Below are 19,818 nucleotides of genomic sequence, written 5' to 3' on the forward strand. Positions count from 1 at the left end.
AAACAGACCGGACTTTCTTAGCAAAAGAACCAGAGTTGGATTAAACCGGACCTAACAGGACTGGTAGAATGCACCTCGAGTCAGCTTGCAGAATCTCTCATTGGACATTTTGGCTACTAAGCATGTTATCAGACTTTAGAAAAAGACTAAGAACAACCAAAGTGGCCTTAGAAGAAGCTATTGATGTTATTGAATCTTTGGACAACAAGCGGAGCTGGGCAGCACTTTCCATCGATCTGTCCAAGGCTTTCTGAGGCAGTCTGAAAATGCAAACACCTTATCCTAGGACTACATGAACACAGTGAGGCTGTTTGGAAACAGACCTCAGCGAGCAGACACACGTTACCTTGTGAAGCGAGAACAAAAACCTGTGGAATGCATGACCTTCCCCCAGCACAGAGCTTTTCAATATTAGTTCAGCACATTTTATGGTTATCAGCTGTCTGGAGGAAGATGAAATGGATGGAATGTTTTTAGACTGGAGAGCTGCCTTTCACAGTGCTGTGAAAAAGTATTCTCCCCTTTTACAGAGTTCTACTACTTTTCCTTTGTGTCGCTAAAATGTAACAATAAGGGAAGTGAAAATAGAGGGAGAGGAGAGAAACGTTATCCAAACCAACCTGTCCTAATGTGAATAAAACACTTACCGCACGCTCACTGTTTTAGTAATTCATTATTAGTCTGATGATTAATCTGCTTTTTCTCTCAACTCTTTTTCGTACTGTCATGAAGAATTCTTCATTACTGGAACTATTTTTACTGAAAAGGTTTACTGAAGTCACTGTATAGCACTTTACAAGCACTTTTTGCACTTTATTAACAAGCACTTTAATAGCACAGCACTCTAAGCATAGATTTGCACATCAATACCAATTTGCACTCAAGAAGATGTTTTAACCATTTACTGAGCATTTTAACAAATAGCATGTAGCCTTTCGTTCTGGGCTCTGCACAGCTGCTCCTCATTAAGAAATGAGGTAGTTTCCTGTGAAAGGAGGATGACTGTTACTCAGAGCAAAAAACTGAGCAAATGTTTGCGTATGATCTGTGTGGAGGTGCTAAGATGGAGTGACTCACCAGTCTTTTCTGTGTCCTCTCCTGGGTGTTTGGACAAATACTTCCCTGGGGGTCCAGACACCATTTATAGGTTCCATGGAATAGTGTGTGTGGGGTCAGGGGTCAATTGTTTGTGTGTTTTTTGTAGTGTTTCGCAATGGTGCTTATGGTGTACGGATGAAACAGAAAATGTGTCTAAAACGTTAACAGAAATGTGTTATTTGGTAAAAGCTGTTGTATTTACGTAGGTGGAAATTGTAAATTGAATTAAAGGTGGTTTGGTCCTTCACACCTGTGGTTTTGTTCTTGATGCTGGACTTGAAGAATAAACCGTTGAGGTTTCCACCTCACTCTGCCTCCACCTTCTTCTCCACTGTACATCCAGCCGCTAAAGGCCGCCTTGTTACACGTACAACATGAGAAATACAGTAAAAGATACAAATAAATAATTCCTTTCTCAAAAAACAAGACAAACTTTTCATTGTACAAAATGCAGTAACAGCATTCCTTTAGTGGACAATAGATCATCCAGATCAGAACGAGGGAATCCAGGAAAGCTCAGATGGGACGACCAAACGAGCCTGAGACAAAAAAACACAAAGTAAAAAATCCTCCAGAGAAGCAAAAACCATCAGGACACACCCCGGCTCCAGACGAGTTTAAAAGGGGGGCATCGGCTTATTTTTAGGGGGGCATCGGCGTAAAATGAATCTAAGTAGCAATAATAACAGTACTCAAGTGAAAGAAAAAGATAAAGTGCAGTAAAATCTACTCTTATAAGAACCTGTTTCCAAAAGAGTTACTCAAGTGAATTTAACAAGTACTACCCACTTTTGAACATAAATAACATCAGGAGCCAATAAGCTACTTGTTAACAAGCTCAAGGTGCTGTAGCTAGTCATCTTTTAGCTAACATTACCTTCATCCAACAGCATTGCTCAACTCAGTTTGTAAATTTGGGGAAAAAAACTGCAAAGTTCTTTGCGTTTTGTTGGTTTGCTGCCATGATTCAAACACACAGCAGAGCCTCTGAGCCGGGCCCGCTTAGAAGGTTTACACCTGCCCCACAGGGGTAAACCCAGCACTCATGTTGCGTTCAAAGGCGGCTTGGAAAAACAGGTCACAACGTGTTAACAACGGATTAAACAGCTGAAAAAAGTGACAGAAGGCACAGATATTTGAAGTGCGGAGGCCCCTGCTGTGTCAAATTGATATAGGAATAACAGAGAGTTGGCCACTGTGAGGTAAAATCAACAAACAGCTTCCAGTCCAAGAGGACTTGGGGAGTGCAGAGGTCCGCGCCATCAAGTGGATACTGAAAATGAGACACAAGGACACAACAGAGCACCTTCCTGACAGGTTTCTTACCAGGATGCCGTCCACCTGAACTGACAGGAGAAAGAGAAGCAAGAGGCTGCAGAAGAACAACAAATATACAAAAAACCAGTCACATTCAATGAAATCTCCTCAGCTGAGAAGCATGTTTATTAAGCACTGAGTCAAACACTCTCAGCAGCCGTGAGGACACCATGTCCACATGGAGCCATTGTCCACAGAGGAAGCGTTTTGTTGGTGACAGTTAAGAAGGTTAAAAACTTTGGCCACAGACAGATTGAGTTGTACTAAACTTTCCAGGTTAATTAAAGATGGATAAATATAATGAAAGAAAACTAATAATCCCACATGAAAGGTGGGAACGGCTCATTTCTACTTGATACACAGCACCATGTTGGAGAATGATAATTAGAGCCACTGCTTTGTTTCCTTATCGCTCCCATCATCTGAGCGCCGTTGGGAAGCCGGGCTCACAGCTCCGTCCTTTCAAACTGCTCGCTAAACAAAAGGAACTATTGATCATACTTCGGTGTGTTCACAGAAGCAGAGTGTTATTCACGGCCCGAGCCTCCGGTTATTCACACGGGCAAAACAATTTAAAAGAATTTGTGCATGACTAAACAATAACACCAAAAAGAAAGTCCTGAAATATAAATGATATTAAAAGTGACTTCTCAAGAAAATGAAATCTGCAGGATATCTTTTTTTTCTTCTTCTTCATGGAAATAGGAAACAGATAACTGCAAGGCTATTGGGTATTGATTTTCCATCGGAGTAGAAGATTAGGATGTGGTTTTCGCCCAATAGAGACAGTTGCCATTTTCTGTCTGCCTCCATTACCCAGGAAGGAGTCCTAACCTGAAGACCATCGGCTGTCCTGTCATGTTCCCTCATGACGGCGTTTCACTGCGTGGCGTCCAGCTCAATAATCGACAAACAGCTGTGACACGTAGCCGATTAGAACCGAGACACGCGTTGGATGTTTCTCTGCCCTGTTGCTCAGAGCGACGTTATTTTCTAATTACATACCGCGCCGTCACCTCTGCCAAGTCTATTCACTGGCATCAAAAGTATGACCAAAAGTAACAATGGAGTTCCTGTAAGTATGATGAATAGTAATGGGGTGTTTGTATTCATGGAACAGACGGGGCCGGGTTATTTGCATGCCGTCCTGCGTTTCCGTTTGAATGACAGCGAGAAATGAAACGAGTGACGGAGGCCTTTCATCTGCCACCGAGCAAAACTAACTGAAAGGAAAAGGGCAGAAAGTTAGGCGAAGCAGCGCCGCGCTTCGTCTGGATTTTTATCCCTTGTCGCTCGGCTTGTCAGTCAAACAACTCGGTGATGATTCCTCTGTCTTCTGGTGTTGTTTATCTAATGCTCTTTATTTGCACAAAGGGTCCGGTTCTCTTGAGGCGAAGGATGTCAGTCGTAACTATTTTATGCAAATCATATAAACGCTAGAGTTATCTTTCAATGCAAAACAAGATGTTCTTAGCGAGAAATGTTTTAGAAAAGTAAAAAAAAAAAAAAACAACCTTTGAGAGATCAGAAGAGTGATGTCATTTTCATAACAAATGAATTTGTCTGTTTCCTGGCTGATTTCTTTCTTCTTCTTTTTTTTTTTTTTGACAGTCATTAGGAAATAAAGAACATTTTCATAAAACTCCAAACAGCCAGAGGCAATGCAAACCTCTGGACTCAACGTCTGATGGACCGGCTGCCTGTTCATGGTATACCACACCTCTCACCCAGTGGCTGCCTGAGATTGACTCCGACCACCAGTCCTCTGGAGAACAGGTCTCCTTATTGAGTCAGGTCAGCTGGACCGGGGACCCCTTCTAAAAGCAGCAGGACCGGATCCTCAGGACTGGAGTTGAAGACAGACCATGGATGGTTGGACGAACTAAACAACTTGTTGAACCTCCTTCAGCAGTGATACCTTGGAATGGTCATATGTTTCTGGCTTTTTAGTTTAGTCTCATCATCAGTTTGTTGGGGTTAACATGCAGTTATTTTAAATAGCTTCCTTGTAGATCTACTACATTTCAGTGAGCCAAATATTTAGGAATCTTCCAGGACACTGTAACATTCTTATTCGTTAACTGGTGTTGCTCAGATACCTGTCCTGATGAAGACTTAGGGTCAAACATGAGACAAATGGTCTCATATTTAAATCTAGAATATCTCTAGTATTTAGAGCAGAGGTCTGCAACTCCAACTGCCTCTGTTCTGCAGCCCTAAGAGTTCTCCCTGCTCCTCCCTGCTCCTAGCAAAACCTTTTCTATGGAATACCAAAGTAATCATATAAAAAGTACTTGACCTGGGTTTGTTTTGTGTTTTTGTGGGGGTTTTTTGGGCAAGGGAGGAGGACTTTTTTAAAACCTTCAAACTGTCAACTGGAGAACTTCCAAAGGAACCATTTACGTCTCGCTCTCTAAAATCCCATAAGACGCGCAATAATCTCCAAAATTCCCTAAGTTTTGGAAGCTGGTTATCTGATGCCAGCCTGCAATGTCTCTTTGAGAAGACAATTCTTCACGCCTTGTAGGTTTGAGAAATAAAAGCTGAACGGACTTGTTAGTTTCTATCATTACAACAACCCCATGTTGTTATTCTGCTGTGAAAATAATTGATAAGTGAAGAAAGGTCTCCTGCAACTTCAAAGGAAGTAAGTGTATAATTTGCATTCACAGTAATGAGCTCTCATATTCCAACGGTTGGAGGGTTTTCACACTTTACTGGATAATTTAACATAATTTAATGCCTAAATGAAGTTGAAATATCAGTGCTGTCTAAATGTTACACTTCTTGTAACATTGGTGGAGGACAGATTTGGGTTGCTATTCTGTAACTAACATTAAGTAAAAAAAAAAAAAAGACTTCTGCATTGAATTTATATATTCAACACATAAGTCAGAAAAGCTGCACTCTACAAACTTAATTAATTGGATAGACAGTCGCATATCTAAAAAGTGTATTATCAGCCTGTATAATTACAGGTTTTTACCTGTAATGATACCTTTCCGTATATTTTGACATGTTGTGTATTTTTAAAGATATACGCAAAACCTCCTTAAATATTTTGTGTATTTTTGACCTATGAATAAGATTTTGACACTAGGCTTACAAAATAAACAAATCATGCCAGAACGGTTAAATAAGGAGGTGAGCGACAAACCGGAAGGTTTGGTGTAAACAGGAAGTTGTGGATTTGAAAATAACAGCCTCTGTCAGCTGACTGATGATATCCACAACTTGTCTGAATGTCTCATTTGACTAAATTTAACTTTAATACCATCCACTATGCGCCCCATGGTTATTTCCGTTTCAATCGTTCAGCCCGCAGACATTTGGTTGCCAGTCAATAAGTTTTCACATCTGCCTTTTGTACATTCAGAAAGCTAGCATCTGCTCAGTGTGTCTCACTTTTTCGTGTTCTACTTTTCTTTGGTGAATGTGTTTCCAGTCTTCCATGGCCAAGGCTCATCATTAACCACAGGTCCAAATGCCAAACCAGAACAGAGACTGACTTTGTTCACAATAAATCAGCCACTTGTAGTTTTTGCGAGAGGGAAGTTGTGTTATTGCACTGTAAGTTGACAAGCTGGCTAGTGATGGTGTTAGCCAGCTAGCCTCTCTGCTTTTCTGAACAAAATCTGCCTAGAAAGTTGATTTTTAATCATTCCTGAAACCAAATGAGTTTCTTCTTCTCTGTCAGCCTTTGTGGGCAGAAAATAAGATTTAAAAAAATGTGCAAAGATCATTGAGGACGTGTTATTATGCTAGCAAAACATGGAAAGGCTAGCCTTGCTCTGACTGTCCAATCAGAGGATGGAAAATGTCTGACGTCACCGTGGGCCTTCTAGTAGACCCAATGTGGTGAATTTGAAAGTTGATTGGTTAAAAAGATAAACTGCCCCTAGCAGCACAAAGAGACTGAAATCTGATTGGACAAAACCAGGAGAAGCCACAGACATGGAAGGAAGCTTCAATACTGGAAAGGAATTACTGCAATTTGATTTAACAAACATAATTCATGTTGTAGATATATAATAAGGACAGTGACAGTGTTCTGGTCAGCAGAGGATCCCTTACTATCCTCTGCTGCTGCTGGTTAGTCAGTGTGATGATAACGTGAAAGAATTTCATTCCAATTTCCTTTCTGTAATCCCAGTTGTAAAATAGTAATTAAAGTGTGTTTTAGTTGTCCAATGATTTTAATTAGTTTTTAAAATATATATTTTTTTCTCTCTCTTTTTGTAAATGAGGACATGAATATGAATGTACAGAAATCCTTTTAGGGGAATGTTTTCTTTTCTAGTTTGCTGCTGATTTTAATTAAGTGGGAAAAATTGTTCTTCTTTAACGTGTGAAGAAAAAAGCCCCACACTGCAGACTCAAACCTCATGAGGGACAGGCAGGTGGAATAAACTGACTTCATTTCAGCAAAATTAAAGATGATGCAGAGAACCCAAAATATGAGAACTGCTTCAAAATCAAAACAAAACAAACAATAACTGGTCGGGGAACATTTTCAATAGTTTTCCCAAAATAATATTCCATCCTCATGTTGTGGTCATTCCTTCATCATATCCTGATATGATCTTTGCTGGTTACTACACTGAATGAGACGTTTCCTTACAAAATACAACCGGCTACTTTGGCTTGAAACACGTTTGAAGACCTTTTGAAAATGATTAAATTTTACCATCTAAAGTGATCAGAGGAACTTCCTGTCCACATTCCTGCTGACAGGAATCTGATTTAATGTAGGATTGTGTCAGAGATAAGATGAATCCATCAGCTGATGGCGGTAGTGAAGCATCTTTACTCAACGTCTGATTCTGTCTCGGTGTAAAGAAGATTTTAATTAACTCACGCAGCTTAATGTTGCAGGACTGGAGCTTAAATGTGAGGCCAGCAGGTGGGACGTTCCTGTTTGACTCACTGCTTCTCCATGAGCTCCTTGGCATACTGTCCCTCATTTGTAACCTTAAGATAGAAAATAAAACAGCCAAACTCATCAAAGATAGACAAACAAAGTCTGGGAACTTTTCTTAACAGGGAAAGGCTGTTTTTTCTGAGCCTGCTGGAGGCTTTCAAAGAGCCGGAGGATCTGATGTCCACTGGAGCTCTTCATCAGAGTCTACAGAGTTTACATCAGAGTTTACATCGTCTTAAAGTATTCACAGAATCTTCACCTTTCCCACAATCTGTTGTTGAGAATCAAAATTTGCTTCAATGTTTGGATTTTAGGATTGATAATTTATTATTAATAAAGCAATCATTTATATAATTATTGGTAAAAGTTTCCAGTTTGTCTGGAGTCACAAGTCTAAATGGTTAACTCCTAGTGAAGGAACGGATTCAGAACTGCTGGACAGAAGAAATCACTTCACACAACAAGGACTAATCAAAGACACGCTAATATCCAATTAAGTCTGAGAATTTAACAAAACAGTCCAACTTCACAGCTGAATTATTCCGTAAATAACCTTCGTCTCTAACTACCAACATGCAGTATAGCTACTGATGGAAAAGACCAGAGAGAGAGAGAGAGAGAGAGAGGTGCTGGATCCAAACTGACTGCAGGATGCAGGCAGCCTCTAACATCAGCACAGCAACAAGAATACCAGCAAATAACCAGCAAACCATCATCAAACATAGAAAATCAAGACAAATAAATCGTCTTATGTACCTAACTATTTCAACCTGGACTCTAATAAATGTTCTGGTCCAGCAGGCAGGCCGGCACACACTAAGTGGGAATCCAGTGATCCCATTGGGCTGCAAACCCAAAAGCAAGTGGACCGTCATACAGACGGACAAGAGCCGCTTCCACAGGCTACTGCAGGCCGACGGGAACTGATTTTTAACGCCTCCAGGGAACTTTGAGCCAGATACACTAACAGCTTTCTGCAGAGTTCTCCAGTTAGAAGGACAAAGGTTTTAAAAGTCCCGTTTCCTGACCAGCAGGTCAGAAAACAGCAGCTGGCCCCATTGGCTCTGTTTCCATGGGGATTTTGGCATCCATGTCCAGACTTTTATAACACTTGTGCGGTCAACAACATCTGTGTCTCACTATGAATGCTGGGACATGCAGTTTGCATAGTTCTCTAGTGAAATGGTCACTTTATTACCTGATTTGAATGCATTTTCAAAAGGCCAAAACAATGTGGTACATAATTATAAGATGAAAGGAAAATGATTCGTTTTCTTTTATTAATTAAAAACTGAAAAGTGTGGCATGGTATTGCATTCAGCCCCATTTAATTCATTCTTTGTAGGGTTTCAAATCATAAAATCAACTTTTACAGATATGAGCAACGTTTTGTTGGTATCAGTGTTGTAGTCAAGACCACCTAACCTGAGACTGAGACCAGAGTGTATCAAGACCAAGACCAAGACATGACACAATAAAATGTGAAATGTGATCAAAATTGCTAATCAAATTGATCTGAACGATTCACATTCCCATAAAAACACCTAGATATTAACTACTTAGAGCTGAAATAAATTTAACCAGTATTAAAAGCAGAACTAACTCTTTGTTCTGCTTATCTAAAAAGATAAAGCCCTGGGCATTAGCCATATCGTTCATGTCAGAAATCACCATGTTCTGTGAGGCTCCAGTCCAGGGCCGGTCCAAGCCTCCATGGGGCCCTATGTGAAATGTGGTTTTGGGGCCCTCTAGTTCTGCTAACAATGTGGACTGGCTGCAATTAGCAGTCCGATCATTAGCTCATTCACACACCTGCTATAAACTTATTGCATCTCTGGTAGTGCTGTTTACATTATAATGACATACATTTATCGACCAGTTGATTTCTGGGCGGCGATATCCTTAATTTTGGGGGATCGTGATCGGCTGATACTTACACGTGAATCCCATCTTCTCCCCTAATCTGATCTTCATCAGCAAAGGTTTATAAATCAGTCTCTGTCCTTTGATGACCATCACAAACTGGTCTCGGTCTCCAGTACTACAGCACTGGTTGGTATGTCACCTGAAAAACAACTGGGGTTTTTTTGTCATGTGATAAAAATGACAAGCCTTAACTCTAAACCCTAACCCAGCAGCTAATCAAGTCATCTTTGTGTTTTTATTGATTGTCTGAAAATCATGAACATACTGGTGACTTCCTGAGTGAAAATGTCCCACTGTGAACATTTCCTAAGCAAGCAGCCTCTGATACTCACATGTTCACACCCTTTGCTCTCCGATCATTCGTCTCCTGAAGTCTCAGTTCCAGCACTTGAACATGAGCCTTTCAGAGGGAAACAATAGCCCTGGGGTAATTACAGACAGCGCCGTTGGAACAATGAGCTCTACGTTGTTCTCTGAAGCGTTCGGATTGGCTTCAAAAAAAAGGAGGAAACGGCGGCGGTGGCAAAGAAGCCTCCGAAGACTTTCGTTTTCTCTCCAATAACATGAAAGAGGGTTGAAAAAACCCAGGTTTGTGTAATCTGACATAAACAGATGCTGGGAGGAATGCGTCTTCCCACAATCCTTTTGTGCTCAACGCACAATAGCAAATTAGCTTTTCATCCGCTGGTGTTATGAGGCTTTTCATCGTGTTGTAGCAGGAGAAAGAGCAGCTCTGTAACATACAGAGTGATGAGCGATAACAACATTACAACACGACCCAATGACACCTTTGACCTCAACTATTTATATTTTGTTCTGAGTCTTTTGTAAAATATTGGTGAGTGATAAATACCAAAAAAGGGGGAAATATGGCACAATGTGCCAAATGTCCTTTAAATAAGAAACCTTAAGAAAGAAAGGAAGGAAGGCACTGAACCCCAAGTTACCTTGTGATGTATGGATCAGTGTATGGATGTGAAATTAAATAAATGTGTCTCTAATGTGAAGTGCTCATCAGAATGATTAGAAAATATTCATATACACCTTTTTACTATCAACGAAAGGAAAATCCAGACCTGTAAAACCCCTTCAGACGCTCCAAGCCGAGCAGAAACCTTGAAACATCGGCCGACCTTCTCCACCTGGTTCACAACAAGCCCAGGCAGCGGAGGGTTTACTGATAAGAGTAAACCATATGGGAGCTGGAAGGGGTCAAGTGGAGAATCAGCAGAGCTCATCAGCAGCTCATAAAACACATTAACAAGATGCGACACGCTTTGTAAAGCAGTATGTGCAGATTAACGGAGCTGCGGACTCAATCGATGGATCATCAAGACTCCATCCAATTAAAGGGCTGGCTGAGTACTAGAGCCTCTGACTAGAGGAGAGGGGCTAAAAAATGGAGTTCATTAAATTGGTAATTAAATGATAAGCATAAAAAATTAAAACCCAAGTCAAAAGAGGGGCCATCAAGTAGTGACATATATATATATATATATGCAAATTTATCAAAGTGCTTCTTTGTGATTTCTAATCTAATAACAGTTAGCTTTTCTTTAAAATACTGTTAGTTTATAAATTTCTGAGCAGTTTAGCAGCACAATTCATTAAAGATCTGCTGTTGTTGGATCAACCTTCCAGACTTCTCAGGTCTTCTGGTTCTGGTTCTGCTCTGCATCAGAACCAGAACCGAACATGGAGATGCGGCATTCAGCTTCTAGGCACCATAAATCTGGAGCAAACTTCTATAAAACTGCAAAACAGCTGAAACACTGAGTTCCTTTCAATCGAGGCTGAAAACCCAGCTGTTTAGAGTTGATTTTAAAACATGATAAATGAGACATTAATTATCACTCTGATGCTTAATGACGGCACCTGATCAAATGTAATGTTTCAATTGCTGACTGTGTTCTATGATTTTGTATTTTGGTGTTTTTATGACGTAAAGCACTTTGAACTGCCTTGTTGCTGAAATGTGCAATAGAAATAGACTTTGATTAATTGATTAATTGATTGATTGATTGATAACATCTTGGGACCACAGGATCCTCACCGCTCTGCTGGAGGCCATGCCTTCATGAGTCAGAGCTTTCTGGCAGCCAAAGTAGGGACATGCAAATGTTTGTCCCAACTTGGTCATAATGTTTTCTATGTTTGATTCTTTCCATAAAATGAACCTAATCAACATGTTATACGTTTCAGCCGTCAGATTTCTTCCCACTTTAGTCTTTCCAGCGGCTGCACGACAAAAGCGACAACGAATCCATCCACTTGAAATTTCCAACGGTCCTCGGTTATGAAGTGTTTTGTTTTGTGAAGGTTTTTCTTTCACAAAAAAGAAAAAAAATGTTGATAATCTACTAGAATTGCCTCCAGGAAGTGCTCCTAAGAGAATGAGAATGTAATTCCCATGATGGTGTCGTGTTTTTCATACCAATTATACAATCTTTTTTATTTCTCCCCTCCAGGGGGTTTTCTGTGGGCTCCAGTGTCATTTATATGAAAGTAGGCTGAGAGGAAAGGGGGGAAGACATGCGGTAAATGTCGACGGGTCTGGGAATCGAACCCACGATGGCTGCGTCCAGGACTCCAGGACTCCAGGTGTGGGTCATGCTATCCCCTATGACCCCAATTATGCAATCTTTAATATCAGATGCACTCGCAGGATGACTCTGGCTGCTATTAAGCTGATCTCATGACACCTCTGTTGTTCTCTGGATAATATTTAAACACCAGCTGCTATCTTCATATAGATATATGTTGCATAGACATGGATAGCCATTGAATTTTTTCCTGCTCTGCTCCATTTACTGCTTCTCATCTGTTAAAGGTGAGCTTACTTCCTGGTGGTTGACTCACCAAATCTGTCCACTTAGGCAAAATCTGAGATAAAGGTAGAGAAATCTTAATTAGCTGCTTTTTTTTAGTAAATACAACAAAATACTAGTCGTAATTCCAACAAGGTTTTTTTCCGTGCAGACTGAAGTATATTAGAAAATGTTGATGGTAGCAAAATTCCATAAAATTTGATAAAGGTGAGGGGTCACGTTAGAGGAATATTTTTCCTCTTTGGATGGATTTTAAAAAAATGAAGACGGGACAATCTGAAGGACATCCGTCATGTTAAAAGATTACAATTCACACACTTGACTACTTGGTGCAGACTTTTGCAACTTTATGAGCACATGAGTACATCACAGATGTAGATCAATCAATCAATGAAAAATGAATTTAAAAAATCCCATCTGAATATCATCTCTCCCCTGGTCTCTGACTAGAGTAGAGAGTCCTATTGACCTCTGATCCACTCAATTTGAGAAATGTTCCCTCATTTCAAAACTCTGCATAAAGTGCTGCTTGTAATTCCAGTTTTCAGCTTGGCTGCAGAGTGGATTCAGCTTTCAGGTTAATATATAAACCCTGAGACACTGAACTGCACACAAGTCAGTTCCATGATCTTAGCTTAGGCATATTTCAATTGTTTATATGCAGTTCTTGGGGCCACAGCCACTGTAGAGAAAACGCTGCATGTATTCATCTGCTTGATGTGTGACTGCACAATGTGGATTCTCTGTTCAGCTCGCAGAATATCGATGAAACCAAATGAAAAATAATAGAATATTCAGAGAATAAGAGCAGATCCTAAAGAACATCTGAAAATGGTATTTGCAAAAAAAAAAAAAAAAAAAAGAGGCTAATGTTATCGTTTAGCTTGATTTTTTTTACCATGCTTTTATCATGTGGGTTCCACTTTGAAGAGACGTCATGAAACAGGAAGTAAAATTAGAAAGAGGCTAAGATGATTGGACAAAATTCAGACGAGTTGCAGTGATCGGTCAGAGAGAAGGAAATATAGAAAGTGTGAAGGTTATTTGTCAGATTCAACAAAATGTTGCGATAACTGGTGAAAATTGCAGGTCTGTGCAACAGTTGTGAATGATGAGTGAATTTGCTCCAATGGTTGCAATCACAACTTCCTGAAGTTTTCGAGTGTTCTCTAAAATTAGGAGAAACTTCTTGAGATGCATTGCTGCTAGGAGCATATTTTATTTCTTCTCCTGCTTTTCTTCATTTTTACACTATTTAGAAAATCAAACACATTGAATAAATACAAACCTAAAAAGCGACAAATTCTTCTCTTACAGCAGACTTGGGTCACACATTGCAATGAGACAGTTAAGACCGGGCATGCAGATGCTGAACCCTAACCCAGTAACAGACAGAGAGAGAGAGGGGGAGAGAGAATGGCACAGTGATTAAGACATTGGAAACATCTAGAAATATCCGGTGGAGGAAAAATAAAACATCGATATACACAAATAAATAAGGAGAAATTAGGCCAGAGACTGATCCACCGAACACAAACGTCCATCAGATAAAAGTCGGCTTCCCTTTTCTCCATATGCCAATCTCAGGTCATCAGCTTCATCCACATTGAAATTCAAATACAGTACAGAACGACATTGGATGTTCACCAACAGCAGATTGCACCATTTACAGTGTTACAAACACAAAATATCACCCGGCGAATGGCGTCAACTGTTGTTGCTTTTTTCAGTGTTTGTTCAGAGTAAGGCAGGATACAGAGGCGCTCTTTAGATCCTGTAAGGAGTAGAAGACGGAGTCAGCTCTCCGGTTAAAGTCCTCTGTTTTGGCAGATGTTACCTGGCACGGAAGAGGCCGGCTTGGATCAGGGGGGAGGGGGAGGTTGTCTTAAGTGGTATGTTACAACTTATGAGTTTTCTCTTAAGGTCTGTAGGGTTGTTCATGTTTTCATCCAGGCATGGCGAAGGATCCAATCAGAGCAGTATGTTAGGGGCTAATGAGGCAAAGATCCAGGAAGTGGGATCCCAGATCCAGGCCGTTTCCTTGAGAAGGGACGCAGTAGAAGCAGCTGGCGCTATCTGACCTCCAGACAGTCCAGGTACTCCTGGACCAGCTCGTAGCAGAAACGGTACTGCTCCTGGAAGCAGAACAAATCATCAGGCTTCGCCCTGAACGGCCACCATGCAGCTGAAACCAGACGTTCACTTCTTATCTCCTCAGTCTGAGGTTAAATCAGACCAAACGTCTCTGGTTTTAGGTGAGTCAGAATCATCAGAGTGATTTCTATGGTGGTATTTTGGTTTCAGCTGCATTATATTTGAGATCATTTGGATTACACAACATGAATTCAAGCTTGTGAGCCCAATTCTAGTTTCTAAAGTTAGTTGATTGTATATGTTTTCTCATCAATACACCTTTTAAAAAAAGAATGTTTAAGAAGAAAAATTTAATCCATAATCAGTATGACATTAATGAAAAGTTGGTGTATTATCACAATGTATAGAATATATATGTATAGTTATATATTAGAGGTGGGACTTTAACTCATTCATCTTAATGAACTAATTACAGCGATGTCAACATGCTAGTAATTGTAACACAATTAATTCCTTTTTTTTTTTGTTTTCTACATATAAATGTCCCAAGATGGAACCTTTGTTACACGTTTCTGGTACGGCCACAAATCTGACGCACGAGCCACATCCGCTAACAGCGATGAACGGTCCCAAAAATCAAAAGGGAATGTCATAGTTTGACTGAGCACGGATCATGGATGCTGTCAGGAAAAAAAGGCCAGACGGCAGACTTTGAAGATGAATGAAAAGCTCTCATTTAAATACGGGAGGTGGGATGGAACCTGACCTGCAGAGTAAAGCACTCCGAGTTACTTTTTGCTGAAGAGATCAGGGAACAGAGCATGTGTTGTTGTGACCAGTCTTTATGACAGTAATGCGTCTTGAGAGAAAGTAACCGGCGGTTCTGAGAACCAGCAGAACTCACAGGCAGTGGACGATGGTGCGTCCCTCGCCACATTCCCGCTGCCAGTTGTGGACCTGAGCCAGAAGGCTGAGGAACGCTTTCTTGGAGTCGGGAACATCTCGGTACGGGGACCAGCGCAGGAACTGGAAGTGGCGCACCACCAGCTGACCCTCCTGAAGCTACACAAGTCAGGGAAAGAGGAGGAGGGGCAAAATGAGAAATCAGTTCTTTCCTTGAAGTCTCACATCATAAAAGCTGCACCCTTCATAAACTAATGAAGATGAGCATCGGGACTCTTACCATGTCCTCATCAGAAGCCACTAAGCAAGTAGAAAAATGAACCAGAACACAGAGGATATGTGCAATCTTGGTGAGATTTCCATTATCAAGCATGGCTCTATTATTTTAAGTGTAGATCATGCACACCAGCAGTAGTTTTGTTATCGAGGAGGCTGGTCTATTTGTTAATTTTTTTCCTTGTTCAAGCATTTATTTTGTTTCCTCTACCAACTTTAGCCAGATCAACTTTTTTTTTTCCACAGTAATCTCAGACAAGGTTCTGCTTCAGAAATTTTAAAGAACTGTACTGAAATAAACCTTTTATTTGTGCAAACAGGCATGCTTGTTCTGCTCCACCCTAATTACTACTGGGACAATGCACATGAGAATTTGAATATCCCATTCAGTTAAAATGTCAAAGTTTAAGAGATTGAAAATGAAAATTGTCCTTATTTCAAGTCAATGCTAAAAGAAAAGCAGTTCACAATTATTTGTAGGATTGTTATGCTGGAAATCATCCCAGCAGCCGAGAGGGACAAACACTAGATGGGACCCGGGTCACACGGCGGTTTATTTCACCATCAACAGGTGTCATTAGCTCTCTCAGAAAATAAACAAAATCAAATCAAATTCCTTCTTCCACAGCAGCAAGGAGCTGGAGTAGTTGATTTGTGAAGGCAAAACTTGAAATGATCCTTTGACCCAAACTGTTATTGAACTCAGAGAACGTGAACATTTAAACAGCAGCTTTAGCAGTTGACACCATCAGGCTTCCATATCAAGTGATGCCTTTAATTTACACTTCAGATCTGCAATTTCCACCATCCAAGTCCATCACATCCATCCATCCATCCATCCATCCATCCATCCATCCATCCATCCATCCATCCATCCATCCATCCATCCATCCATCCATCCATCCATCCATCCATCCATCCATCCATCCATCCATCCATCCATCCATCCATCCATCCATCCATCCATCCATCCATCCATCCATCCATCCATCCATCCATCCATCCATCCATCCAACCATCCATCCATCCATCAGTCCATCCAACCATCCAACCATCCATCCATCCATCTCCATCCATCCATCCATCCATCCATCCATCCATCCATCCATCCATCCATCTCCATCCATCCATCCATCCATCCATCCATCCATCCATCCATCCATCCATCCATCCATCCATCCATCCATCCATCCATCCATCCATCCATCCATCCATCCATCCATCCATCCATCCATCCATCCATCCATCCATCCATTCATCCATCCATCCATCCATCCATCCATCCATCCATCCATCCATCCATCCATCCATCCATCCACCATCCATCCATCCATCCATCCATCCATCCATCCATCCATCCATCCATCCATCCATCCATCCATCCATCCATCCATCCATCCATCCATCCATCCATCCATCCATCCATCCATCCATCCATCCATCCATCCATCCATCCATCCATCCATCCATCCACATCCATCCATCCATCCATCCATCCATCCATCCATCCATCCATCCATCCATCCATCCATCCATCCATCCATCCATCCATCCATCCATCCATCCATCCATCCATCCATCCATCCATCCATCCATCCATCCATCCATCCATCCATCCATCCATCCATCCATCCATCCATCCATCCATCCATCCATCCATCCATCCATCCATCCATCCATCCATCCATCCATCCATCCATCCATCCATCCATCCATCCATCCATCCATCCATCCATCCATCCATCCATCCATCCATCCATCCATCCATCCATCCATCCATCCATCCATCCATCCATCCATCCATCCATCCATCCATCCATCCATCCATCCATCCATCCATCCATCCATCCATCCATCCATCCATCCATCCATCCATCCATCCATCCATCCATCCATCCATCCATCCATCCATCCATCCATCCATCCATCCATCCATCCATCCATCCATCCATCCATCCATCCATCCATCCATCCATCCATCCATCCATCCATCCATCCATCCATCCATCCATCCATCCATCCATCCATCCATCCATCCATCCATCCATCCATCCATCCATCCATCCATCCATCCATCCATCCATCCATCCATCCATCCATCCATCCATCCATCCATCCATCCATCCATCCATCCATCCATCCATCCATCCATCCATCCATCCATCCATCCATCCATCCATCCATCCATCCATCCATCCATCCATCCACTAACACTGTTGTCCCTAGTGGTGTTGGTGTCTATCTCCAACTAAAGTTCCAGGTGAGAGGTGGGGGTCACAGTATTGCAACTGCATATTTAAAGCATAATGATAGTTTCACAATGCATTTGCACTTCTGATGGCATCTAGATTATTCAGTTGTAAACATTTTAATGCAAAATGTTTATTCATAAGAAAATATTTTTTTAATCTCAACATTTATGTAATGTAACTGTTTTTATGTTACAGTATCAGATACAATAAAAAAGTGATGCTGGACGGTTCTTTTCCTACTGCAGCTTATTTTTCAAAGCCATTGAAAAGTGTTTGATCAGAGTATTAGTGTTTCACTCCATATCATGCAGATAAATACATTGCTATCCTTTGGTATAGTTAGTACTGGACACTTTATATAAGAAATAGAGTAAGTATCATATTACCATTCTTGGCGTAATAACTGAAAGGCTCAGTAGGCCAGTCTTTAACTCCCTGCTTTAAAATGACTGCATGGTGTTAACTACCATCATTTTATTCCCTGATCCGCATTATTAACATATGTCAGGTCACAGAGGAAATCACTGGCTTCTGTAAAAGGTAATTACCAATGTAAAAAAAAAGAAAAAATTGATATAACAAAAAAACACAGAAAGCTGTTCTGAGGAGTTTTCCATAAGTTTACCCATGTGGCTCAAACACTCTGACGTGAAAAAAAAAAAAGTCTATATCAGGATTCACCACTGTAAGGGACGGCTGACTGTTGGCAAGATATAAGAGACTAGATGAGAGATACCTGCAAATGGCAAAGAATGCTGAAATGTTCTTGATGTAACACCATAAACAATACTGATATGTCTCCGTTTTCATTTAGGGGTTTTTGGGTTTTTTTTACATTTCTTCTATTAGTAATCGAGTATGCTCGAAGATTACAGAGAGGATTAGGAAATATTTCTATCCAGTGTTGCATTTTTCCTTTTTCACCAAGAACTTGTACTGATGATGTAGGGAGTGTAGGCTGGAACTCCCTACAGGCTCCATCCATGTATGAAAATGACGTCTCATGCTCCCTGGACCCTGAGTCTTTCTCAGTGTGAACCCAGTCATCTCGGAATATTCCCATGTCATCAGCAAAGAACAAATTCATGGTTCATCTATCCAATCTTTGTGCTCCCTGGCAGATTGAAGAGTATTTCTCTCAGATTAGTGGTTTTCTTATAGCAACAAAGCCGTTCAGTCCCACAATACCTCGGGTTCCCGTCATATCGTTCATCTGGAAACACTCTCACCTTACAACCTTGAGTTGTCCTGTTGTTTTCCTTCACTTTGCTGATCACAGTCACTCAAAGTTTCCAAAGTTTTTCTGGTCAGGCAGTGTAGCTTGATTTTAGGATACTACATTTCCCAACACTCTTTGCACATGCAAACATGTCCTCCATTTTGCTTTTACTGACTTCCCAAATTACATGAAATTGATTAGGTAGGGACAATGCACATTAATTTAACATTTTTACAAATGTGCCAGAATTAGCCAAATGGCTGGTTTTTTTATCTGCAGTTCCTGGACAATAAGTCAAATACAAAGATTACACAAACAGGGTTAAGATGACTTAACTGCACAAATATTGTCAATACATACAATAAATGCAGTCAGTATAAATAGTCAATAAGAAACAAAGGAAAATACGACACAAAGAGTGCGAGAAATGACTAAAACTAAATTGAATAAAGATCTGAGTCCTAATTTAAGTTACCCGGGTGATATTCTGAATCCGGAAGAGTCGGATGATGACATCATCATCTGCAGTCCTGGACAGGAGCTCCACGGTCATGGGGCCGAACTGCTGGATCCCAGGCTCCGGCCAGTACTGCAGGCAGGGCTAGCAGGACAAGGGAGGCGAGGCGGGGAGGGAAGGCAGCAGGTCATTAGCCCACAAAACAAATCATTATGTCAGCGTCAAGTGATGGGGAAGCCACTTACAAGACACCTGAGTATTGACAACAGATACAATTAGCCTAAATGACAATGATTACCTGCAAACAGACGCTGTAAATTAAACGAGCAAAAAAAAAGAAAAAGAAGAAGCACTCACGATGGGAACAATTCTTCACATCGGCATCAGCCTCCAGGTTTGAATTATTCATGAGTTCCAATCATTACCATTAGTACATTATAAATTAATGAAGTGGGAGACCTTGACTGTACCCAGGAGAGACGAGGAGCCAGCTCAGAATCTGGATCGACTCCAAACACGACTCCCCC

The 19,818-nt window shown here is 41.0% G+C and overlaps 1 protein-coding gene and 1 long non-coding RNA gene across 5 annotated transcripts in view; one reads left to right on the forward strand and one right to left on the reverse strand.

Moving 5' to 3' along the window:
* The first annotated feature begins 3,263 nt into the window (after positions 1–3,263).
* Positions 3,264–4,968, forward strand: LOC122843419. Its single transcript, XR_006372708.1, has 2 exons — positions 3,264–3,490; positions 4,027–4,968. It is a non-coding gene; the product is annotated as an uncharacterized LOC122843419 (long non-coding RNA).
* A 9,878-nt stretch (positions 4,969–14,846) lies between these two features.
* ptprua (protein tyrosine phosphatase receptor type Ua) overlaps positions 14,847–19,818 on the reverse strand; it is a 176,631-nt gene continuing 171,659 nt past the window's right edge. For 3 of the 4 annotated variants that reach the window (XM_044137964.1, XM_044137967.1, XM_044137966.1), the window contains 2 exons: positions 19,310–19,435; positions 14,847–15,246 (listed from right to left, as the gene is read on the reverse strand). In XM_044137964.1, the coding sequence (XP_043993899.1) occupies positions 15,085–15,246; positions 19,310–19,435 (288 nt within the window). In that variant the 3' untranslated portion in view covers positions 14,847–15,084. The remainder of the gene's footprint in view (positions 15,247–19,309; positions 19,436–19,818) is intronic. The other variant, XM_044137965.1, reaches the window with a different exon arrangement.

This window comes from Gambusia affinis, linkage group LG14 (genome assembly GCF_019740435.1).
Source record: "Gambusia affinis linkage group LG14, SWU_Gaff_1.0, whole genome shotgun sequence".
Lineage (NCBI taxonomy): Eukaryota > Metazoa > Chordata > Actinopteri > Cyprinodontiformes > Poeciliidae > Gambusia > Gambusia affinis.